Source organism: Hemitrygon akajei, chromosome 6 (genome assembly GCF_048418815.1).
Source record: "Hemitrygon akajei chromosome 6, sHemAka1.3, whole genome shotgun sequence".
Taxonomy (NCBI): domain Eukaryota; kingdom Metazoa; phylum Chordata; class Chondrichthyes; order Myliobatiformes; family Dasyatidae; genus Hemitrygon; species Hemitrygon akajei.
Genome location: NC_133129.1, coordinates 2,703,734 through 2,726,776, shown reverse-complemented (window position 1 = coordinate 2,726,776; position 23,043 = coordinate 2,703,734). Strand labels below are relative to the sequence as shown.

The window sequence follows — 23,043 nt, the reverse complement described above, 5'->3', positions numbered from 1 at the left end:
CAGTAATCTCAGTGGTTCAATAGGGAACGGAAACACCGACTCAGCAGCAAGAAGCCCCCCCTTAAGCCGGGCCTGTACTCACTGGAGTTCAGAACAATGAGGGGTGATCTCACTGAAACCCATCAAATATTAAAAGGCAGAGATAGAGTGAATGGGGAGAGGATGTTTCCTGTGGTGGGGAGTCGAGGACCAGAGGGGACAGACTCAGAATAGAGGCACATCCATTTAGATTGGAAATGATGAGTGTCTTTAGCCCAGGGCCAGATGGTCTGCATCCCAGAGTGCTTAAGGAAGTAGCCCAAGAAATAGTGGATGCATTAGTGATAATTTTTCAAAACTCCTTAGATTCTGGATTAGTTCCTGAGGATTGGAGGGTGGCTAATGTAACTCCACTTTTTAAAAAAGGAGGGAGAGAAAAACTGGGGAATTATAGACCGGTTACTCTGACATCGGTGGTGGGGAAAATGCTGGAGTCGGTTTTCAAAGATGTGATAACAGTACATTTGGAAAGCGGTGAAATCATCAGACAAAGTTAGCATGGATTTGTGAAAGGAAAATCATGTCTGACGAATCTTATAGAATTTTTTGAAGATGTAACTAGTAGAGTGGATAGGGGAGAGCCAGTGGATGTGGTATATTTAGATTTTCAAAAGGCTTTTGACAAGGTCCCATACAGGAGATTAGTGTGCAAACTTAAAGCACACGGTATTGGGGGTATGGTATTGATGTGGATAGAGAATTGGATGGCAGACAGGAAGCAAAGAGTGGGAGTAAACGGGACCTTTTCAGAATGGTAGGCAGTGACTAGTGGGGTACCGCAAGGCTCAGTGCTGGGACCCCAGTTGTTTACAATATATATTAATGATTTAGACGAGGGAATTAAATGCAGCATCTCCAAGTTTGCGAATGACATGAAGCTGGGCGGCGGTATTAGCTGTGAGGAGGATGCTAAGAGGATGCAGGGTGACTTGGATAGGTTAGGTGAGTGGGCAAATTCAAGGCATGTGCAATTTAATGTGGATAAATGTGAGGTTATCCACTTTGGTTGCAAGAACGAATGGTGGCCGATTAGGAAAATGGGAGGTGCAACAAGACCTGGGTGTCATTGTACAGCAGTCATTGAAGGTGGGCATGCAGGTACAGCAGGCAGTGGAAAAGGCAAATGGTACGTTGGCATTCATAGCAAAAGGATTTGAGTACAGGAGCAGGGAGGTTCTATTGCAGTTGTACAAAGCCTTGGTGAGAACGCACCTAGAGTATTGTGTGCAGTTTTGGTCCCCTAATCTAAGGAAAGACATTTTTGCCATAGAGGGAGTAAAAAGAAGGTTCATCAGATTGATTCCTGGGATGGCAGGACTTTCATATGAAGAAAGATTGGATCGACTAGGCTTATACTCACTGGAATTTAGAAGATTGAAGGGGGATCTTATTGAAACATGTAAAATTCTAAAAGGATTGGACAGGCTAGATGCAGGAAGATTGTTTCCAATGTTGAGGAAGTCCAGAACGAGGGGGTCACAGTTTAAGGATAAAGGGGAAGCCTTTTAGGACCAAGATGAGGACAAACGTCTTCACACAGAGAGTGGTGAATCTGTGGAATTCTCTTGCATAGGAAACAGTTGAGGCTGGTTCATTGGCTATATTTAAGAGGAAGTTAGATATGGCCCTTGTGGCTAAAGGGATCAGGGGGTAAAGAGAGAAAGCAGGTACAGGGTTCTGAGTTGAATGATCAGCCATGATCATACTAAATGGCGGTGCAGGTTCGAAGGGCTGAATGGCCTACTCCTGCACCTATTTTCTATGTTTCTATGTTTTTATGAGAGTGGTGAATCTGTGGGATTCATTAGCACAGGCTGCTGTGGAGGCCAAGACATTGGGTACATTTTGACCAGATGAATGTAAGAAATTGGAGCAGGCTGAGGCCATTCAGCCCATTGAGTCTGCATTGCAAATCCATTCACCTGCTTTCTCCCTGTAACCTTTCATGCACTGACTAATCAAAAGTCTATGAAATTCTGCCTTATATACACTAAATAATCTAGCCTACACATCCATTCTGTTTCCACAACACTACCTGCCCTTCCACCTATGCTGAAATCATCTGCAGACTCGGCCACAAACCGATCAATTCCATCTTCCAAATCATTGACATATAAAATGAAAAGAAGCTGTCCCAAAACTGACTCCTGTGGAACAACACTAGTCACCGGAAACCAATTTGAAAAGGCTCCCCTTACTCACACTCATTGCCTCCTGCCAATCAGCCAATCCTCTATCCATGCTAGTATCTTTCTTGTAATACCATAGGGTCTTATCTTGTTAAGCAGCCTCGTGTGGCACCTTGTCAAAATCCAAGTGGACAACAACCTCTGATTCTCCTTTGTCGACCTTGCTTCTTAGTTCCTCAAAAAATTCCTACAGATTTGTAAGGCAGGATTTCCTTTAGGGCAACCCTGCTGACTTTGGCCTATTTTATCATGTGCCTCCACGTACCCTGAGACCTCATCCTTAACAATCAACTCCAACATCTTCCCAACTACTGAGGTCAGAGTAACTGGCCTATAACTTTCTTTATTTGGCTTCTCTCCCTTTTTGAAGAGTGGAGCGGCTTTGGAACTTTCGCTTCTAACTTCAGGACACTCTCGAACATCCACTGTATTGCTTGTGTCTTCCACAATGAAGATGGATGCAAAATACTCATTCAGACTCTACACACCATGTCCCTGTTCCCCATTACTATTATATAAGTGGAGGTTGATAGGTTCTTGATTGGTCAGGCTCTCAAAGGTTATGGAAGAAGGCATGAGAATGGGGTTGAGAGGGATAATAGATTAGCCATCATGGAGTGGTGAAGCAGAGTCGATGGGCTGAATTCCCTAATTCTGTTCCTGTGTCTTATCCAGGGAGGGAATCTGCACCATATCCTTATCACTGGTGGTGGTACTGAGTGAGGGGAACGCTAGACCGAGAATGGAAACCACGAGGGATCGAGCCAATCTCAGTCCCAGTTCCTCAGTGGGGGCTCATTTCTTCTTATGGATGTTCAATACATTTTTATCAATTACACAACACTGACGGAGCTGTTTTCCTTACCCACGACCTGCAGTCCCTGTCTCATCCAGAGTCTCTGCCTCCCATGTGGAATTCCTGACCCAAATATGACAGAAATATCTGCTGGTGTCGTTCATTCTGAGGTCCGTCACCCTGCTCTGGATCTCCCACGCTCTGGATCTCCCACCAGCTCATATCAACCTCCTTCACTTACAGTGTTTGGTTGTAGGGAGGGCTGGCAGAGTGGAAATGAGTTTGACTGAAGACAGTGGATACATTTGGAAGATTCCCCTTCATCCAGAGGATAGTGATGGAGTTGGGTTTTGTGTCAGGAGGTGTGAAGTAGCAGGGCAGTGTGGCAGAATTTCGCCTTTTTACAATGTTATGAGTGCTGAACAGACCTGATGGAAATGGGGTGTCAGAGAGTTTACCATTCCCCCCCCTTTGAGAACTATGAACTATTGCTATTGCTATGCTGCTAATGAGAGAGAGAGATGAAGCACAGAGGCAGGAACATCTGCTACAGATAAGAGAGAGACACACACATTTGATTTATGTATTATGACTTCTTCACTGATTGTTTACCTTTCGCTACAAGGACGTTACTTTGCTCGTTAACATTCCTGAGGAGACAGCAGGAGTGGCCTAGTTTGATGGACATGGTCATTTTGAGTTGATGGATAGCTGATACCCCGTCAGTGGGGATAAAAGACAGGTGTGGGGAGACACCCTTAGGCACACCAGCGGACACTGACTGAGTGTTGTGAACCCACAGGAAGGTGGGGGCTTCGGAGACCGAATCAGGAGATCGGTCACAGTGTGACGGCAGGGCCGGTGGGGACGTGTGTGTGTCCACTCATGCCAGAGTGACGAGTCCACCACAGAAGAACGGTCTGGCCGAGAACGGAGAGGTCATAACTGAATGACCACAACGGTACGACGGAATAAGAAGATAACAGAAGGTTTGTTTTCTCTCTCTCTCTCTCTCTCTCTCTCTCTCTCTCTCTCTCTCTCTCTCTCTCTCTCTCTCTCTCTCTCTCTCTCTCTCTCTCTCTCTCTCTCTCTCTCTCTCTCTCTCTCTCTCTCTCTCTCTCTCTCTCTCTCTCTCTCTCTCTCTCTCTCTCTCTCTCTCTCTCTCCTCTCTCTCTCTCTCTCTCTCTCTCTCTCTCTCTATCTCACAAATTACAATACAACAACCACAACTACCTCAGCACACATGAACTGAACTGGACTCTATATTCTCTTATGACAATTCATTTACCCCTAGACATTGATAGAGCTTGTTTCTTATTATTGATTATTATTCTACACATAGCTTTACTGTTGCTAACTTGTTTTATCTGTATATTTGCATTTTTGATATTGTATTGCTTAGTTTACTAATAAACACCTTTAGTTTTTGGTACCACCAGACTCCAACAGATTCTTCTATTTCTGCTGGTCTGTAAACCCAGTTACGGGGTACGTAACAACAATCACCGATGATACTTTGACACCTTGGACAGTTTAAAGTAAGGACAATCCGGATTAGTTGAGTGTATTAATCACAATTTATTCAACAATATTTCACCCCCATCTATGAGTTTGATTCTCCATCTCATTCCTACTCTGACTCTGAGCGGCTGCAGTGATGACTGGTTTCATGTCTGTGGACTGACTCTGGTGACCTTCAGTTCCGAATGTTATTGCTGACTTCTATTGCTTGCACAATTTGTTTTTTTTCTGCACATTGCAGGTTTGATTGTTCTTTTTTTATTGGGTTCTGTTGGGTTTCTCTGTAAGGAGGACAAATCTACAAATGTACTTTGAACTTTGTGTCTCCAAAGACATTTGAGTTCTGTCTACATGCAGGAAACAGCACCAATGCAGTTTTAAATATATCAGTAAAGCGGCTGAGAGGTGGGTTCTCTGTGTCGGAGTGAAACAAGAAATGTTCCAGATATCCACAGTCACACCTTTTGGACAATGATCCATCACTTCCCTCTGTCGCAGATGTTACCAGATACACAGACAGACGGACTGACAGACAGACAGACATACTTTATTGATCCCGAGGGAAATTGGGTTTCACCAAAACCATCACCAGAACCAGCGGTGGAGGACAATGTCCCCAGAGGACCCCCATCAACATCCAACATTTTGTACCTTTGTCATTGCTGTTCCCCTCTGCAGATCCACCAGAAAGTGAAAGCAATCACAAGAAGGTAGACCACGTAAGTGGCAGCTCGAATGGCCAATGCACTCAATCTCTGCTTGGGTAGGAAGACCTGACACGTGTCTCTCATGTGTTGATTCAGAGCCACTCCGCGTAGCTTCCACCCAGGCTGGAGTGAAGTATCTCTCCCGTAGCCTGAGGTCTTGTGTGGCTCTCCTCACTGCTGCTTATGGGCAGTGAGTTGTTCCCAGCGTCGATCCACATGATGTTTGCAGGAGGTTCCCATTGACAGAGCACAGGGAGATCCCTCCAGTTACAGTATCAGTCACAAGGGCCAACTCCAGGGTGGTGACTGTGACTTGGGGAGTGTTATTCTCAAGTGCATTGAACAAAGTCCCTCAGCTCTAGGAAAGGTGAGGAATGGGAAGAGAGCCAGCAGGGGAATGGAGTGAAAATGTCATTGTGGAAACTGACTGGTGATTGTCTGTAGAAGCTCCTGGGTCTTTAATGCTGGACACAGATGTAAATATCTCAGGCCAGGCTGGTCATTCAGCAGCCAAATGAGGGTCTGAACCTCTGACCCCTGCGGCAGGAAGCTCCACCTATCTGGGTTGGAATCCACTATCTCTGTCCACTGAGGGCAGTACTGAGTGAGGGGGTTGGGGAGCCCAGTAGCAGAAATGGAGACCACAAGGGATTGAGCTAGTCTCGGCCCCAGCTCCTCACTGGGAGCTCATTTGTTCTTACAGAAGTTATCAATATGTTTTTATCGTTTCCACAGCACCGATAGAGATATTTACTTACCATCTATCTGCAGAGTCATCTCATTCTGAATCACTGTCGTTTTGTTTCTTTTGATCTCGAACCAAATATGACAGAAATATCTGCTGGTGTCATTCATTCTGAGGTCCGTCACCCTGATGGAGGCGTTTCCCCGCTCTGGATCTCCCACCAGCTCATATCGGCCTCCTTCATTTACAGTGTTGGTGTAGGGTGGGCTGGCGGAGGAGGAACGAGTCTGATTGAAGACAATGGATACATCTGGAAGATTCCCCTTCATCCAGACGATACTGATGGAACTGGGTTTCTTGAAAGGAAATGTGAAGTAGCAGGGAAGTGTAGCAGAATCTCCCCTCTTTACAATCACTGATGGTTCGCTGGCATTTTCGACTGTTCAGAGTAAAGACAATCTGGATTTGTTAAGTGTATTAACCACACTTTGATGAACAACATTTCATCCCTGTCGATGAACTGAATTCTCCATCTCCTTCCTACTCTGACCCATCTGTCCCTGACCTCCTGCACTGTTCTATCGAAGACCATTATAATCTCGGGAAACGGCACCTCCCCCATGTGTGACAAGATGGAGTGTTCGTGAATACAACCATGTCAGCTAATTTTTTCTCTTGGTTTCTATCAGCACGGGCCACTCCTGCTCTATTGGTTCAGTCGTACACTGCCTGTTCTACTGGGTAACTCGTGGAGCTCTGGTTGGCATCTTGCAGCTCCGACATCTGCCACTTTTTGTGCTCTCCCTCCAGCTTTCTCCCTTCATTCACCAACAGAGATCTCATCAAAAACCTTCTCACCATGGCCACACTGTACTCACCCTTACAGACATATTCCCTCTGTCCTAATCCAATCCTCTCCAGGATGGAAAAATAGGGAGCAAAGAAACTCCTTGCTCCAAAGGAAGGATGAGGGGCATTAGAGGCAAGGAAACTCCTTGTTCTGCCCAAGAGGAGAGGGAGTGAGAAGAGAGAACCGTTGTACAGCTGAATAGTACTACACCCTGATTTGCCATGGCCTTTGAGTGTTATGGACAAACGATATAACTTGTCTGTAAATATTCAATTTTAAAAAAAAAACAGTCATTCTGTATACATCGTGAATATCTGTTTTGGACGGACTGGAGTATCACAACAATCTCGTCGTCTTTGAGCAACAACAATACAGTTCTATTGTATTCTATTCTGGAACAGCACACACAAAATCCGAGGGAACTCAGCAGGTCAGGCTGCATCTATTGAAAAAATTAAACGGTCAAGGTTTTGGGCCAAGATCCTTCATCAGGACTAGAAAGGAAGGAGGAAGTATGCAGAATAAGAAGGAGGGTTTGGGAAGGAGTAAAGTCAGCTGGAGATAGATGAGACCAGATGGAAGGGTAAATTAGGATGGTGAGAAGCTGGGAGGGGGCAGATGTAAAAGGTAAAGGGCTGAAAACGGAATCTAATAGGAGAGGAGACTGCGCCATGGGAGACAGGGAAGAACGAGGGGCAGAATGCATTACCTCATGCTTATCAAATTCTTCGGTCACTGCTCTACTAAATCTTCCAACTCATCTATGTTCCTTCCACGGCATCCCTCTCTACATACTGCTCCACTAGTTTAGTATTATCAGTAAATTTCTTGATCAGTAACTTCCCTCAGCCACTTCACTCTGTCTCCTACAAAGCGAAGTTTGGATCCAGTTTGCCACACACAATAGCGTAGCGGTAAGTGTAACGCTGTTAATGCCGGAGACCTGGGTTCAGTTCCACCGCTGTCTGTGAGGAGTTTGTATGTTAAGACAATACGTCCATAAGATATAAGAGCAGAAGTAGGCCATTCGGCCCTTCAAGTGCTCTACCATTCAATCATGGGCTGATCCAATTCTTCCAGTCATTCCCACTCGCCTGCCTTTTTGATGCCCTGGCTAATCAGGAACCTATCTAGCTCTGCCTTAAATACACCCAATGACTTGGCCTCCACAGTCACTTGTGGCAATAAATTCCACAGATTTACCACTCTCTAACTAAAGTAATTTCTCAGCATCTTTGCTCTAAATGGTCATCGTTCAATCCTGAAGTCATGCCCTCTTGTCCTGGACTCCCCTACCACGGGAAATAACTTTGCCATATCTAATCTGTTCAGGCCTTTTAACATTCAGAATGTTTCTGTGAGATCCCCCTTCATTCTCCTGAACTCCAGGGAATACAGCCCAAGAGCTGCCAGACGTTCTTCATATGGTAACCTTGCATTCCTGGTATCATTCTCGTGAATCTTCTCTGAACCCTCTCCAATGTCAGCATATCCTTTCTAAAATAAGGAGCCCAAAACTGTACACAATACTCCAAGTGTGGTCTCACGAGGGCCTTATAGAGCCTCAACATCATATCTCTGCTCTTATATTCTATACCTCCAGGAATGAATGCCAACATTGCATTCGCCTTCTTCACCTCCAACTCAACCTGGAGGGTAACTTTTAGAGTATCCTGCCCAAGGACTCCCAAGTCACTTTTGCATCTCTGCACTTTGAATTTTCTCCCCATCTAAATAATAGTCTGCCTGTTTTATTTCTTCCACTAAAGTGCATGACTACACACTTTCCAACATTGTATTTCATTTGCCACTTCTTTGTCCATTTCCCAAACTACCTAAGTCTCTCTGCGGGCTCTCTGTTTCCTCGGCACTACCTGCTCCTGCACCTATCTTTGTATCATTGGCAGTTTAGCCATAAGTCCGTTATTACTGTAGTCCAAACAATTGACATTCATCATAAAAAGCAATGGTTCCTACACCGACCGCTGTGGAACACCACTGGTAACCGGCAGCCTAGCAGAATAAGATCTCTTTTTTTCCCACTCCCTGTTTTTTGCCAATCAGCCACTGCTCCACCCATGCTAGTAACTCCCCTGTAATTCCATGGGATCTTATCTTGCTAAGCAGTCTCATGTGTGGCACCTTGTCAAAGGCCTTCTGAAAATCCAAGTACAACACATCTACTGCATCTCATTTGTCTACCCTGCTTGTAATTTCCTTAAAAATTTGCAGTAGGTTAATAATCAGGCAAGATTTTCCTTTCAGAAAACTTTGGCCTATCTTATCATGTGCCTCCAGGTACTCTGTAATCTCATCCCTAACAATCGATTCCAACAACTTCCCAACCACTGATGTCAGGATAACAGGCCTATAGTTTCCTTTCTGCTGCCTCCCACCCTTCTTAAATAGCAGAGTAACATTTGCGATTTTCCAGTCATCTGGTACAATGCCAGAATCTACCGATTCTTGCAAGATCATCTTTAATGCCTCCTCAATCTCTCCAGCTACTTCCTTTCAGAACCCAAGGGTGCATTCCATCAGGTCAAGAGATTTATCCACCCTCAGACCATTAGCTTCCTGAGCACCTTCTCAGTCATAAATTTTCACTACACAAACTTCACTTCCCTGACACTTTTTGAATGTCCGGTATACTGCAGATGTCTTCCACTGTGAAGACTGATGTTAAATATGCATTCAGTTCCTCTGCCATCTCTGCATCTTTCATTACGATATCTCCAGTGTCATTTTCTATTGATCCTATATCTAGCCTCGACTCTCTTTTACCCTTTATATCCTTAAAAAGCTTTAGTATCCTCTTTGATATTAGTCACCAGCTTCCTCTAATAATTCATCTTTTCCTTTCGAATGACCTTCTTAGTTTCTTTCTGCAAGTTTTTATAAGCTTCTCAATCCTTTATCTTCCCACTGGCTTTGGTGTCCTCTTTTGCTTTTACTTTGGGTCTGACTTTACTTGTCAGCCATGGTAATGTCCTTCTTCCATTCAAAAATTTCTCCTTATTTGGAATTTACCTGTCTGGCACTTCCCTCAATTTTCACAGAAACTCCAGCCTTTGCTGCTCTCCTGTCCTTCCTGCTAGTGTCCCTTTCCAGTCAACCTTGGCCAGTTCCCCTCTCATGCCACTGTAATTTCCTTTATTCCACTGAAATACTGACATGTTGAAATTTAGTTTCTCCTTCTCAAAATTCAAAGTGAACTCGATCATATTGTGATTGCTGTTCCCTAAGGGTTTCTTAACCTTCAGCTCTCTTATCTTCTCCGGATCAGTGCACAACAGCCAATCCAGCATAGATGATCCCCTAATGGGCTCACCAACAAGCTGATCTAAAAAGTCATTCCCTTAGACATTCAATAAAATCTCTCTCTTGAGGTCCAGTACTGACTCTTTCAACCATATTAATATCCTTCCTGTAATTCGGTGACCAAAACTGCACACAATACTCCAAGTTCGGCCTCACCAATGCCTTATACAACCTCACCATAACATTCCAACTCTTATACTCAATACTTTGATTTATAAAGGCCAATGTACCAAAAGCTCTCTTTAGAACCTTATCTATCTGTGATGCCACTTTTAGGGAATTTTGTATCTGTATTCCTAGATCCCTCTGTTCTACTGCACTTCTTAGTGCCCTACCGTTTACCTTGTATGTTCTACCTTGGTTTTTCCTTCCAAAGTGCAATACCTCACACTAGTCTGTATTAAACTCCATTTGCCATTTTTCAGCCCATTTTTCCAGCTGGTCCAGATCCTTCTGCAAGCTTTGAAAACCTTCCTCACTGTCCAATACACCTCCAATCTTTGTATCATCAGCAAATTTGCTGATCCAAATTACCATATTATCATCCAGATCATTGATACAGATGACAAATAACAATGGACCCAGCATGGATCCCTGTGGCACACCACTAGTCACAGGTCTCCACTCAGAGAAGCAATCCTCCACTACCACTCTCTGGCTTCTCCCATTGAGCCAATGTCTAATCCAATTTACTATCTCACTATGTATCCCTAGCGACTGAATCTTCCTAACTAACCTCCCATACGGGACCTTGTCAAAGTCCACGTAGACAACGTTCACTGCCTTCCCTTCATCCACTTTCCTTGTAACCTCCTCAAAAAACTCTAATAGATTTGTTAAACATGACCTACCATGCACAATGCCATGTTGACTCTCCCTAATAAGTCCCTGTCTATCCAAATACTTGTAGATCCTATCTCTTAGTACTCCCTCCAATAATTTACCTACTACCGACGTCAAAATTACCAACCTATAATTTCCTGGATTACTTTTAGAGCCTTTTTTCAGTAACGGAATAACATGAGCTATCCTCCAATCCTCCGGCACCTCATCTGTAAATACCGACGTTTTGAATATATCTGCCAGGGCCCCTGAAATTTCAAAACTAGTCTCCTTCATGGTTCAAGGGAATACCCTATCAGGTCTTGAGGATTTATCTACTCTGATTTTCCTCAAGATAGCAAGCACCTCCTCCTCTTCAATCTGTATAGGTTCCATGACCTCATTACTTGCTTGCCTTATTTCTATTGACTCCATGCCAGTTTGCTTAGTAAATACAGATGCAAAAAACCCATTTAAGATCTCTCCCATTTCTTTTGGTTCCATACATAACTGACCACTCTGATCTTCAAGAGGATCAATTTTATCCCTTACTATCCTTTTGCTCTTAATATACCTGTGGAAGATCTTTGGATTATCCTTCACCTTGACTGCCAAAGCTATCTCATGTCTTCTTTTAGCCCTCCTGATTTCTTTCTTAAGTATTTTTTGCACCTTTTATACTCCTCAAATACCTTATTTGCTCCGTTTCCTATACATGTCATACATCTCTCTCTTCTTCTTTATCAGAGTTCCAGTATCCCTAGGGAACCAAGGTTCCTTATCCTTATTCATTTTGCCTTTAATCCTGACAGGAACATGCAAACTCTGCACTCTCAAAATTTCTCCTTTGAAGGCCTCCCACTTACCAATAACATCTTTGCCAGAGAACAACCTGTCCCAATCCATGCTTTTTAGATCCTTTCTCATTTCTTCAAATTTGGCCTTTTTCCAGTTTAGAACTTCAACCCGCGGACCAGATCTATCTTTATCCGTGAGCAAGTTGAAACTAATAGTGTTGTGATCACCGGAACCAAAATGTTCCCCTACACACACCTCTGTCACCTGTCCTAACTCGTTTCCTAATAAGAGATCTAATATTGCATCCTCTCTCGTCGGTACCTCTATATATCGATTATGAAAACTTTCCTGGACACATTTTATAAACTCTAATCCGTCTAGACCTTTAACAGCATGGGAGTCCCAATCAATATGTGGAAAATTAAAATCCCCTACTATCACAACCAAACTCTCTATACTCACTCTTCAGGACCTCCTCACTCTTTCTTCCTACATCATTGGTACCGATGTGTACCATGACATCTGGCTGCTCACCCTCCCATATCAGAATGCTGTGCACACGGTCAGAGACATCCCTGACCCTGGCACCCGGAGGCAACAAACCATCCGGGAGTCTCTGTCACAACCACAGAACCTCCTGTCTGTACCTCTAACTATATGTCCTGAAGAGTGAGTATAGAGAGCTCGGTAGGAAGTTAAAAAGCAGGACCTTGAGAGTGGTAATCTCAGGATTGCTACCTGTGCCATGTGCCAGTGAGAGTAAGAATAGGATGCTCTGGAGGATGATCACGTGGCTGAGAAACTGGTGTAGGGGACAGGGTTTCAAATTTCTAGATCATTGGGACCTATTCTGGGGCAGGTGGGACCTGTACAAGAGAGACGGGTTACACCTGAACTACAGGGGGACCAATATCCTTGCAGGGAGGTTTGTTAGTTCTATTGGGGGGGGGGGGGTGGTTTAAACTAGATTTGCAGGGGGATGGGATCAGAGTGCCAGAGTACATAGTGGAGCGGGGGTGAAAATAAATGATGTTACAGTTTGATGTGAAGTCACAAATAGAAGGGTTGTGTGTGGTGGTAATAATCTTCTGAGGTGTGAGGTGACATGCAAAAGTTTGGGCACACCTGGTCTTCCAGGTCTCAACTTGACCTCCAATGTTCCTGTTAACTGCCATTTTTTAATTACATTATGAACTGAGGAAATGGCTACCTGAAAATGCTTTGCTATCTTCTTATAGCCTTCTCCTGCTTTGTGGGCATCATTTATTTTAATTTTCAGAGTGCTAGGCAGCTACTTAGAGGAGCCCATGGCTGCTGATTGTTGGGACAAGGTTTGAGGAGTCAGGGTATTTATAAAGCTTTGAAATTTGCATCACCTGGCCTTTCCTAACGATGACTGTGAACAAGCCATAGCCCTAACAAGCTAATTAAGGTCCGAGACCTTGGGAAAAGTTGTCTGAGAGCTCAGATCTCTTGGGATGCCCAAACTTTTGCATGGTGCTCCTTTCCTTTTGTTCACTCTAAAATAGTACAAAACAAAAATAATACATTGATCTTGCTTGAAATGTTGAAAAGAATGTTTCATCTTAACTTTATGACTTCTGGAGATGAGTTCATCTTCTAATCACTTAACTATTCACTGTAACAGAAATTTTGACCGGGGTGCCCAAACTGTGCATGCCACTGTATTACTTCTTATACACAGGGCCACCCCCATCCACTCTGCCTACTAACCTATCTTTCTGATACACCGTATATCCTTGGATGTTCAGCTCCCAAAGGCAGAAATCCTTTAGCCAAGTTTCAGAGATGGCCACAATGTCATACTTGTCAATCTGTAGCTGAATTTCAAGATTGTCCATTTTATTTCTTATGCTGTGTGCATTCAAATACAACACTTACAGTTCAATATTTGTTGCTTTCTTTTTTAACTGCACCACTCCTCTTTTGTCCTGTAACTCATCCCACTGGCTGTGATTATGCCTCATCTGCTGTTTGTCCTTTCTATCATCTTGTTGCATCTTTGATTTATTTATTTCTGTTTTCCCCTTCCTCAATCTTATCTCTCTGGTTCCCATCCCCCTGCCAAATTAGTTTAAATCCTCCCAGACAGCTCTATTAAATCTGCCTGCTAGGATATTGGACCCCTTTAGGTTCAGGTGTAACCCGTCCTTTTTGTACATGTCTTACCTCCCCCAGAAGAGGCCCCAATGATCCAGGAACCCAAAGCCCTGCCTCCTACACTGGTCTCTTAGCCACCCGTTAATACACCTGATTATGCTATGCTTATACTCGTTAACACGTGGCACAGGCAGCAATCCTGAGATTACTATCCTGGAGGTCCTGCTTTTCAGCTTCCTACCCAACTCCCTGAATTCTCTCTTCAGGATCTCCTTTTCTACCTATGTCTAGGTGACTAGGTGAGAGTAAGCGTTCGGCAAGGACTAGAAGGGCTGAGGTGGCCTGTTTCCATGCTGTAATTGTTATATGGTTATATATTGTACAGTTATGTCATTGGTACCACCCTCTCCCTTCAGAATACTCTGCACCCGATCCGAGACATCCCATACCATGGCACCTGGGAGGCAACACACCATGCGGGTATCTCTATAAGGCTGACAGAATCTCCTGCCTGTTCCCTCTCACTATTGAATACCCTGTTCCGAGCGTAACTCTAAATACAATAAATAAGTGAAATTTTCTCCTTCCTTATAGAGACATGTTCCAAAGGCTCAGTGTACTCTTCCCCTAACTCGTCACACTCCACATCCTTCTCTCTGGTGGAAACCAGTAAGAAATATTGATTTACATAGAACCCAGCTCATTCCCGCCAGGTTTCTCTTTAATCCCTGAAGGAATCTTCTCATTTCTTAGCCACTCTCTCACTTCCAATAAATGACTTTTGGGATGTCTATTATACTGTTTGCCAACGTTTCAAACCTTATCTTACTCCCTATTTCTTTCTGAAGATCTCTTTAGTAGATGTGAGTGCATTCCAACATGCTATTGTCCTCTGATGTACCCGAGCAGACTCAGGAATGGACAGCAACAACCAGCCCTGCTCGTGACACCCAGATCTCAGGAGGGACAGAGGACACATTGCTCTCAGCAATGTGTTTATTTCAACAGATTTCAGATGCAATTGCTCCTCACCTTTTACTTTGCTGGTTCTATCAGCATCTACATCATTTTCTAGTGGTTCTTCAGTCAAATATTCTTGACAATTGAATGCCTTCCCATCCTCTTCTTTCTTCAGTTCTTTGATGAATATTGAAGCGTCATTCTCCCGTGGGTTCCCCAGAGGCTGGAAGCGATCTCCTTTGTTGTACTCAATGTGATTTTTAAATTCTTGTCCTGATAGATAATTGGTGTAATTTAAAAGTGCCTCATTTCCCTTCTTGTACTTCCAGACGATGCTGATGTTCTTATTGTATTTATCGTGAGGGAGAGTGAAAAAACAGAACAGAACCAAGGAATTCCCTTGTCTCCCTACCACCACGTCTGGGGTCTCCTTGGTCCATCTATTATTGTCAGCAGCTGTGAAGACAGAGGTGTGGTGTTAATGCTGAGCTGAGGCCACAGACACTACAGGAGTCATGCCATAAGACCATAAGACCCAAGAGCAGAATTAGACCATTTGTCCCATTGACTCTGCCCCACCATTCCATCATGGGTGACTCGTGCCCACCCTGTGTCTCTGCCCTGTTGAAAGGGGACTGAACTATGACAGTGTTGTGTTGCGTCACACTGAACAGATGGTAAATGCAGAGAAATAAAATGAGCGAGATTGCGGCACCCAAGGAGGTTCTCCTTGACTGGGCCTTGCTAGCCCTTCGCTGGAGCCATGGTTCTCACAGCTCTAAGCTGAGGAGAAAGAGAAACATCGCATTTACATCACTTCCCTCAAAGCTCCATCCAATGAATTACCTGACAGTAAGACATGGCTACACAGTGGACCAGCTGGTAGACGCAAACCCACAAAATGCCAGAGGAACTCAGCAGGTCAGGCAGCGTCTATGGAAATGAATAAGCAGTTGATGCTTCAGGCTGAGACTTAACATCAGGACTGGTAGAGCTGCTGTCTGAGAGCTCCAGGGACATGGGTTGCCCCGACAACTGGTGCTGTCCATTCACTTTACCTGCTCTCTCTGTGACCACATGGGTTTCTCCTACACAGGCCCTCCACACAAATCCAGAAGGAGAGGGTTGTTAATTAACTGGCCACTGTAAACTGCCCGTGTGTAGGTGAGAAATGGAAACTGGGAGGATTGTGGGGGATGTGAGGAAAATGAATCGTGATCAATAAAGAATTAATGTCAGTGGGTTCATACTTTTTTGGCATGAACTTGATGGGTGAGGAGTAAGTTTCCCAGTGAAGGGGAGCAGAGATTATTCAAGAAAGGGAGTAGAGATTATTCAAAGAAGGGAGTAGAGATTATTCAAGGAGGGGTGTAGAGATAGACCAGGAAATTATAGACCAGTGAGTCTTACTTCAGTGGTTGTTAAGTTGATGGAAAAGATCCTGAGAGGCAGGACTTATGAACATTTGGAGAGGCAAAATATGATTAGGAATAATCTACATGGCTTTGCCAAAGGTATCTTACAAGCCTGATTGAATTTTTTGAGGATGTGACTAAACACATTGATGAAGGTAGAGCTGTAAATGTAGTGTATATGGATTTCAGAAAGACATTTGATAAGGTACCCCTTGCAAGGCTTATTGAGAAAGTAAGGAGGCATGGGATCCAAGGGCACCTTGCTTTGTGGATCCAGAACTGGCTCGCCCACAGAAGGCAAAGAGTGGTTTTAGATGGGTCATATTCTGCATGGATATCGGTGACCAGTGGTGTGCCTCAGGGATCTGTTCTGGGACCCCTTCTCTTGTGATTTTTATAAATGACCTGGAGGAGGAAGTGGGGGGATGGGTTAGTAAATTTGTTGATGACATTAAGGTTGGGGGTGTTGTGGATAGTGTGGAGGGCTGTCAGAGGTTACAGCGGGACATCGATGGGATGCAAAATTGGGCTGAGAAGTGGTAGATGGAGTTAATCTCAGATAAGTGTGAGGTGGTTCATTTTGTTAGGTCAAATACAATGGCAGATTATAGTATTAATGGTAGGACTCTTGGCAGTGTGGAGGATCAGAGGGATCTTGGGGTCCGAATCCATAGGACACTCAAAGCTGCTGCAGAGGTTGACTCTGTGGTTAGGAATGCATCCGGTACATTGGCCTTCATCAATGTGAGATTGTGTTTAAGAGCAAGAGGTAATGTTACAGCTAAATAGGACCCTGATCAGACCCCACTTGGAGTACTGTGCTCAGTTCTGGTCGCCTCACTACAGGAAGGATGTGGAAACCATAGAAATGGTGCAGAGGAGATTTACAAGGATGTTGCCTGGATTGGGGAGCATGCCTTATGACAATCAGTTGAGTGAACTTGGCCTTTTCTCCTTGGAGCGACGGAGGATGAGAGGTAACCTGATAGAAGTGTATAAGATGATGAGAGGCATTGATCGTGTGGATAGTCATAGGCTTGTTCCAGGGCTGAAATGGCTATCACGAGAGGACACAGGTTTAAGGTGCTTGGAAGTTACCAAGCTTGGAAAGTCCTGTATTGTGCTGCAGTTTTTCTACGTTTCTATAGTGTGACAAGAGACCGTGGTGAGGATGGTTTGAACCCAAGTGCTGGAGTATCTGAGACTAGAATTGACACACGACATGGGACTGAGACAAGGACTGGGCTCCAAATGAGATGCCAGATGAGAATCCAAAGTTGAACTGCTGATTGAGCACTGAAGCTCAATTCAAGTGCTCTTTAAATATTAAAATCCTGGCGCCAATACGCAGCCACCGATTAGCGGGGCAGCCCTGAGTCTTTAAAGGGGCCATGCAAGCTAGCGTCAGAGAGTCGGAGCGTCTACTCTCCAAAAACAAGCATGGTCAATTGTGTACCGTAACAGACTTGACTCCATGACTCTTGGGTATGGGCTGGGAGGTAAATCCATCATCAGTTTCTACTCTCTGGAATGTCTAAAAATTTACATTCCCATAAGTTGTCGGGTGTATTTAAGGCAGAGATAAATAGGTTCTTGATTAACCGGAGCATCAAAGGGTATGGGGTGAAGGCAGGGCAATGGGGATGACTGGATGAAGTGGATCAGCCCATGATTGAATGGTGGAGGAGACTCGATGGGCTGAATGGCCTACTTCTGCTCCTGAACCTTATGGTCTTACGGTCTTAAGATCTTAAGATCGGATTATTTGTGTTTATGTTGAGTCTGCCACAATCTCAGAAGACCATATATCAGAATTAGGCCTTTCCACCCATCGAGTCTGCTCCATCATAAAGATCTTTATAGCTCTTGAGGGTTCCTTGCACTGTTACTGTTCTAATTGTAGGGGCAGTGAATCAGTTCTGGGGCAGGAGAACCCCTTGAAAAATGAGCAAGTATCAGGGAGAGGGTCACTGATGTGGTGAGAGAGAGGCTGAACTAACTGGCAGGTGACAACAGAAAGACAACCGAGATGAATAAGGAATTGGGAGTGGCTGATGGAACTGGAGAAGCTAGTGTAGACACAAGGTTCTTGAGCGAGGCTGGTGAGTCAAAGACAGAAACAGCTGTGTGAAAACAAGATGTAACAAAGACTACTGGTGTCTTTTACAGTAATGGTAGGGCTGGGCACTCGATATTCCTGGCTAGATGTTCAGAAAGGAGGAAAGGAGAACAGACTGAATGGCAATACTGATTGAGTAAGATGCCATTGTGGTGAAGAAAGGGCCCCTGGGGTTCAATGTAAATTCCATTTAATGTATTGGTATTTCAGTGGAATAAAGGAAATTACAATTGCATGAGAGAGGATCTGGCCAAGGTCAACTGGAAAGGGACATTTGCATGCAAGACCACAGAGCATCAATGGCTGGAGTTTTTGCGAAAAGTGAGGGAAGTGCAAGACAGATATATTCCAAATAAGAAGAAATTTTCAAATGGAAGAAGGACACTACCGTGGCTGACAAGTGAAGTCAGAGCCAAAGTAAAAGCAAAAGGGAGAGCACGCAAGGAAGGCAGAGCTCGTGGGAAGACAGAGGATTGGGGAGCTTTTAAAAACTTGCAGAAGTAAACTAAGAAGGTCATTTGTAAGGAAAAGATGAATTATTAGAGGAAGCTGGTGACTAATATCAAAGAAAATACTAAAAGCTTTTTAAGGATATAAAGGGTAAAAGAGTGTCGAGGGTTGATAAAGAACCAATACAAAATGACTCTGGAGATATTCTAATGAGAGATACAGTAATGGCAGAGGAACTGAATGTGTATTTTGCATCAGTCTTCCCAGTAGAAGACAGCTGCGGTATACCAGACATTCAAGAGTGTCAGGGAAGTCAAGTTTGTGCAGTGAACATTACGACTGAGAAGGTGCTTAGGAAACTTAATGGTCTGAGGGTAGATAAATCTCTTGGACCTGATGGAATGCACCCTTGTGTTCTGAAGGAAGTAACTGGAGAGATTGCAGAGGCATTAAAGATGATCTTTCAAGAATTGATAGATACTGGCATTGTACCAGATGACTGGAAGATTGCAAGTGTTACTCTGCTATTTAAGAAGGTTGGGAGGCAGCAGATGTCACTGTTAGCCTGACATCAGTGGTTGGGAAGTTGTTGGAATCAATTGTTAGGGATGAGATTACGGAATACCTGGAGGCACCTGACAATATAGGCCAAAGCCAGCATGGTTTCCTGAAAGGAAAATCCTGGCTGACAAACCTATTGCAATTCTTTGAGGAAATTACAAGCAGGGTAGAGAAAGGAGATGTAGTAGATGTTGTGTACTTGGATTTTCAGAAGGCCTTTGACAAGGTGCCACACGTGAGGCTGCTTAGCAAGGTAAGAGCCCATGCAAATAGATTTTTGGCTAAATTTGCTGATGATACAAAGATTGGTGGAGGATCGGATAGTGTTGAGGATTCAGAGAGCCTGCAGAGAGACTTAGATAATTTAGGGGAATGGTGAAGAAGTGGCTAATGAAATACAATGTTGGAAAGTGTATGGTCATGCACTTTGGTGGAAGAAATAAATGGGCAGACTATTCTTTAGATGGGGAGAGAATTCAAAATGCAGAGATGCAAAGAGACTGGGGAGTTCTTGTGCAGGATACCCTAAAAGTTAACCTCCAGGTTGAGTCACTTGTGAAGAAGGCGAAGGCAATGTTGGCATTCATTTCTAGAATATAAGAACAGGGATGTGATGTTGAGTGTCCATAAGGCACTCACGAGACCACACTTGGAGTATTGTGTTCAGTTTTGGGCTCCTTATTTTAGAAAGGATATACTGACATTAGAGAGAGTTCAGAGAAGATTCATGAGAATGATTCGAGGAATGAAAGCGTTACTGTATGAGGAATGTCTGGCAGCTCTTGGGCTGTATTCCCTGGAGTTCAGGAGAGTGAAGGGGGATCTCATAGGAACATTCTGAATGTTAAAAGGCATGAACAGATTAGATATGGCAAAGTTATTTCCCATGGTAGGGGATTCTAGGACATGAGGGTATGACTTCAGGTTTGAAGGATGTCCTTTTAGAACTGAGATGTGGAGAAATTACTTAGTCGGAGGGTGGTAAATCTGCAGTTGTTATGAAGGTAAAGTCATTGGGTGTATTTAAGGCAGACATAGACAGGTTCTTGATTATCCAGGGCATCAAAGGGTATGGGAGAAGACAGGGGAGTGGGGATGACTGGAAGAATTGGATCAGCTCATGATTGGATGATGGAACAGACTCAAGGGGCCAAATGGCCTACTTCTGCTCTTATATCTTATGGTCTATTGGTCATATAATTATGCTCTGAACATTGGCACTACACTTCAGTTGTTTGTCCATCTTTGCTTGTGTGTAGTTTTTCATTGATTCTATTGCATATCTTTGTATCGACTGAACCTCTGTGAATGCCTGCAAGAAAATTAATCTCAGGATAGTACGTGGTGACATATTCAGTACTGTGCAAATGTCTTATGCAAATATATATAGCTAGAGTGCCACAGACTTTTGCATACTACTGTTTTTATCAACATCAAATGAAGAGTCAGCTTGTAAGAGAGGTGGGCAAAAAGTGTGTTGGGAATGGTGAGAGTGGGGCAGCAGTGGAGGCACGTGGGACATGTGGCAGAGAAAGAGTGCCCAGGGCAGGTGGAGGTGTGTTTCAAGTACAGACAGATCCAGCCCTTAGACACCAGCCAAGGTCACTTAATTCTGGACAAATAGTTTATTGATCATTACAGAATGTCTCTCTGGCGCTTCCTGCTCTCTGCCCTCTCCTTCCCTTTTTCTCAAACATATTTACCATCTCCCTGACCCCTTCCCACTCTTAGTCCACAATAGAGACCCAGCTCAGAATCAGGTTTATCATCACTCACATATGTCATGAAACTTGTATTTTTCAGCAACAGTATAGAGGAATACATAAAATGACTACAATACTGTGCAAAAGTCATGGGCACACCATCTATATATATCTGCCTAAGACTTTTGCACAGAGCTGTATGTAACTTGATATTAATACTTTGAACTTTGAAACAGCAAATTCTTCAGACAGGATTCCATTCACAATAAGACAGTAACAAGTCATTCTGCCCCCAAACCTGGTCTGATGTTAATACAATTATGGCAGTTGATCCATATTCAATACTCTGGTCAACTTTTTCCCCATTTCCCTTTAGCCCTGGGAAAATATCCATCTCCCCTGAGACACAAAATAATTTGTCTTCAACTTCTTTGAGGTGCATAATTCACTACTCTTCTCATCTCATATTGAATTGTGAGCTGCCTCAGTGACTATTGATGGGTAACACTCACATCTACAGTGTTTCGAGAGGTTGGCTATGGCTAGACCATGATGCCAAATTAAACTGACCAGGTTCTAGATCTTTCCATTCCCCTCTTGTTCACATGCCTGTCTAAACGCCTGATAGTCTATGCCATTGTATCAGGCTTCTACCACCTCCATCGGTAACGCATTCCAATTTGTATAACATTCTGTAAAACAAACTTACTGATAAATAACTTTTAAACACTCACCCTCACAGCTCAAACCTGTGCCCTCTGGTATTTTACATTTCCATCTGGAAATAAAACCCTGTAAGTATGACTTTCTATCCTTCTGTCAGGTCTTCTCTTAGCTTCTGAAGCACCAGTGAAAACAACACAAGTAATTGGAAAGACTGTATGTGTCCATGAGACCTATAATTGAACCCCCTCAGTTGCCACTGCAAACTCATTCCAGCTCCTACACTTCTCACAGATAAGACAGTCAGAAAAACCACTCACTGCTTTTTATTACAAGATACTTACAGACTACAGAGACACTCAGGACAATGGCGCTCAGTAGAAGGAACAGCATTCTCTTCTCTCAGTAAGCTCTCAAGCACCACTGGTCTCTTTGTTGGCTCGGTGGAAATAAGACTTCTTGCAGTTTCCTGAACTTTGTGGTTACCACAAAGTTGTGGTTACCACAAAGTACAAAAACACTAGAGAGGCTTTGCAAGATCAATGGTTAGCTTTAGATGAGGAAGTCCATTTTGACACATTTTGCCTCGGTGACCCAGTCCTCAGAGCCTGTACTGTATGGAACTGAAATCTGCTACAAAGGCTTCACCCTCTGGCTGTTGAACTGCCGGTGGGGCATCACCAGACGGACACCCAACATTCCAAGTCTGTAACATACATCAGTTATGTCCGAAATGGAAAGAGGTTTTAAAAATTCCTAGTGCAGCAAATCAGGAAGGAACAAAGAAAATTTTAATTAGTCATTATTTATGATCTAATACAAAGTAAATTAAAGATTGCAACATTCATGTTGATTGCAAAATAACATTTTAAAGAAGTTGTCATGAAGTATGATGTTTTGTGCAGCATTACAGGACAATACATAAAAGCTACTAAAGAAATCGTGAAAAAGAGGAACAGAACATTTACATTCATGGACTACTCAGAGATCCACTGGTGCAGGGGAAGAAGCTGTTCCTGATTTGTTAAGTCTGGGTCTTCAGGCTGCTGAACCCTCTGTCCAAAGGTGGTAAGACGAAGAGGGCATGTCCCCGATGGTGACGGTTTTTAATGATGAATGCTGCTTCCTCTGGGCATCACCTGTTGCAGATGTCCTGGATACAGGGATGGAACCCTTTGCATCCTCTTGCGATCCTGTGCATTGAAGGCTTTGTACCAAACTGTGATGCAACCACTCAGCATGCAGTCCAGAGTATATCCAACACATTTCTGTTTACAACACAACTGAATCATCTGACTTCAGTGGGCGGTTTCTGGGGAGTAA

The 23,043-nt window shown here is 43.8% G+C and overlaps 1 protein-coding gene across 1 annotated transcript in view; it reads right to left on the bottom strand.

Moving 5' to 3' along the window:
- Nucleotides 1–22,157, bottom strand: part of LOC140728682 (CD276 antigen-like) — a 28,245-nt gene extending 6,088 nt beyond the window's left edge. The window contains exons 1-3 of the mRNA XM_073047645.1: nt 22,065–22,157; nt 14,882–15,265; nt 6,011–6,376 (exon numbers count right to left, since the gene is read on the bottom strand). Coding sequence (XP_072903746.1) covers nt 6,011–6,376; nt 14,882–15,265; nt 22,065–22,113 — 799 coding nt within the window. The 5' untranslated portion in view covers nt 22,114–22,157. The remainder of the gene's footprint in view (nt 1–6,010; nt 6,377–14,881; nt 15,266–22,064) is intronic.
- Between the last annotated feature and the right edge of the window lie 886 nt (nt 22,158–23,043).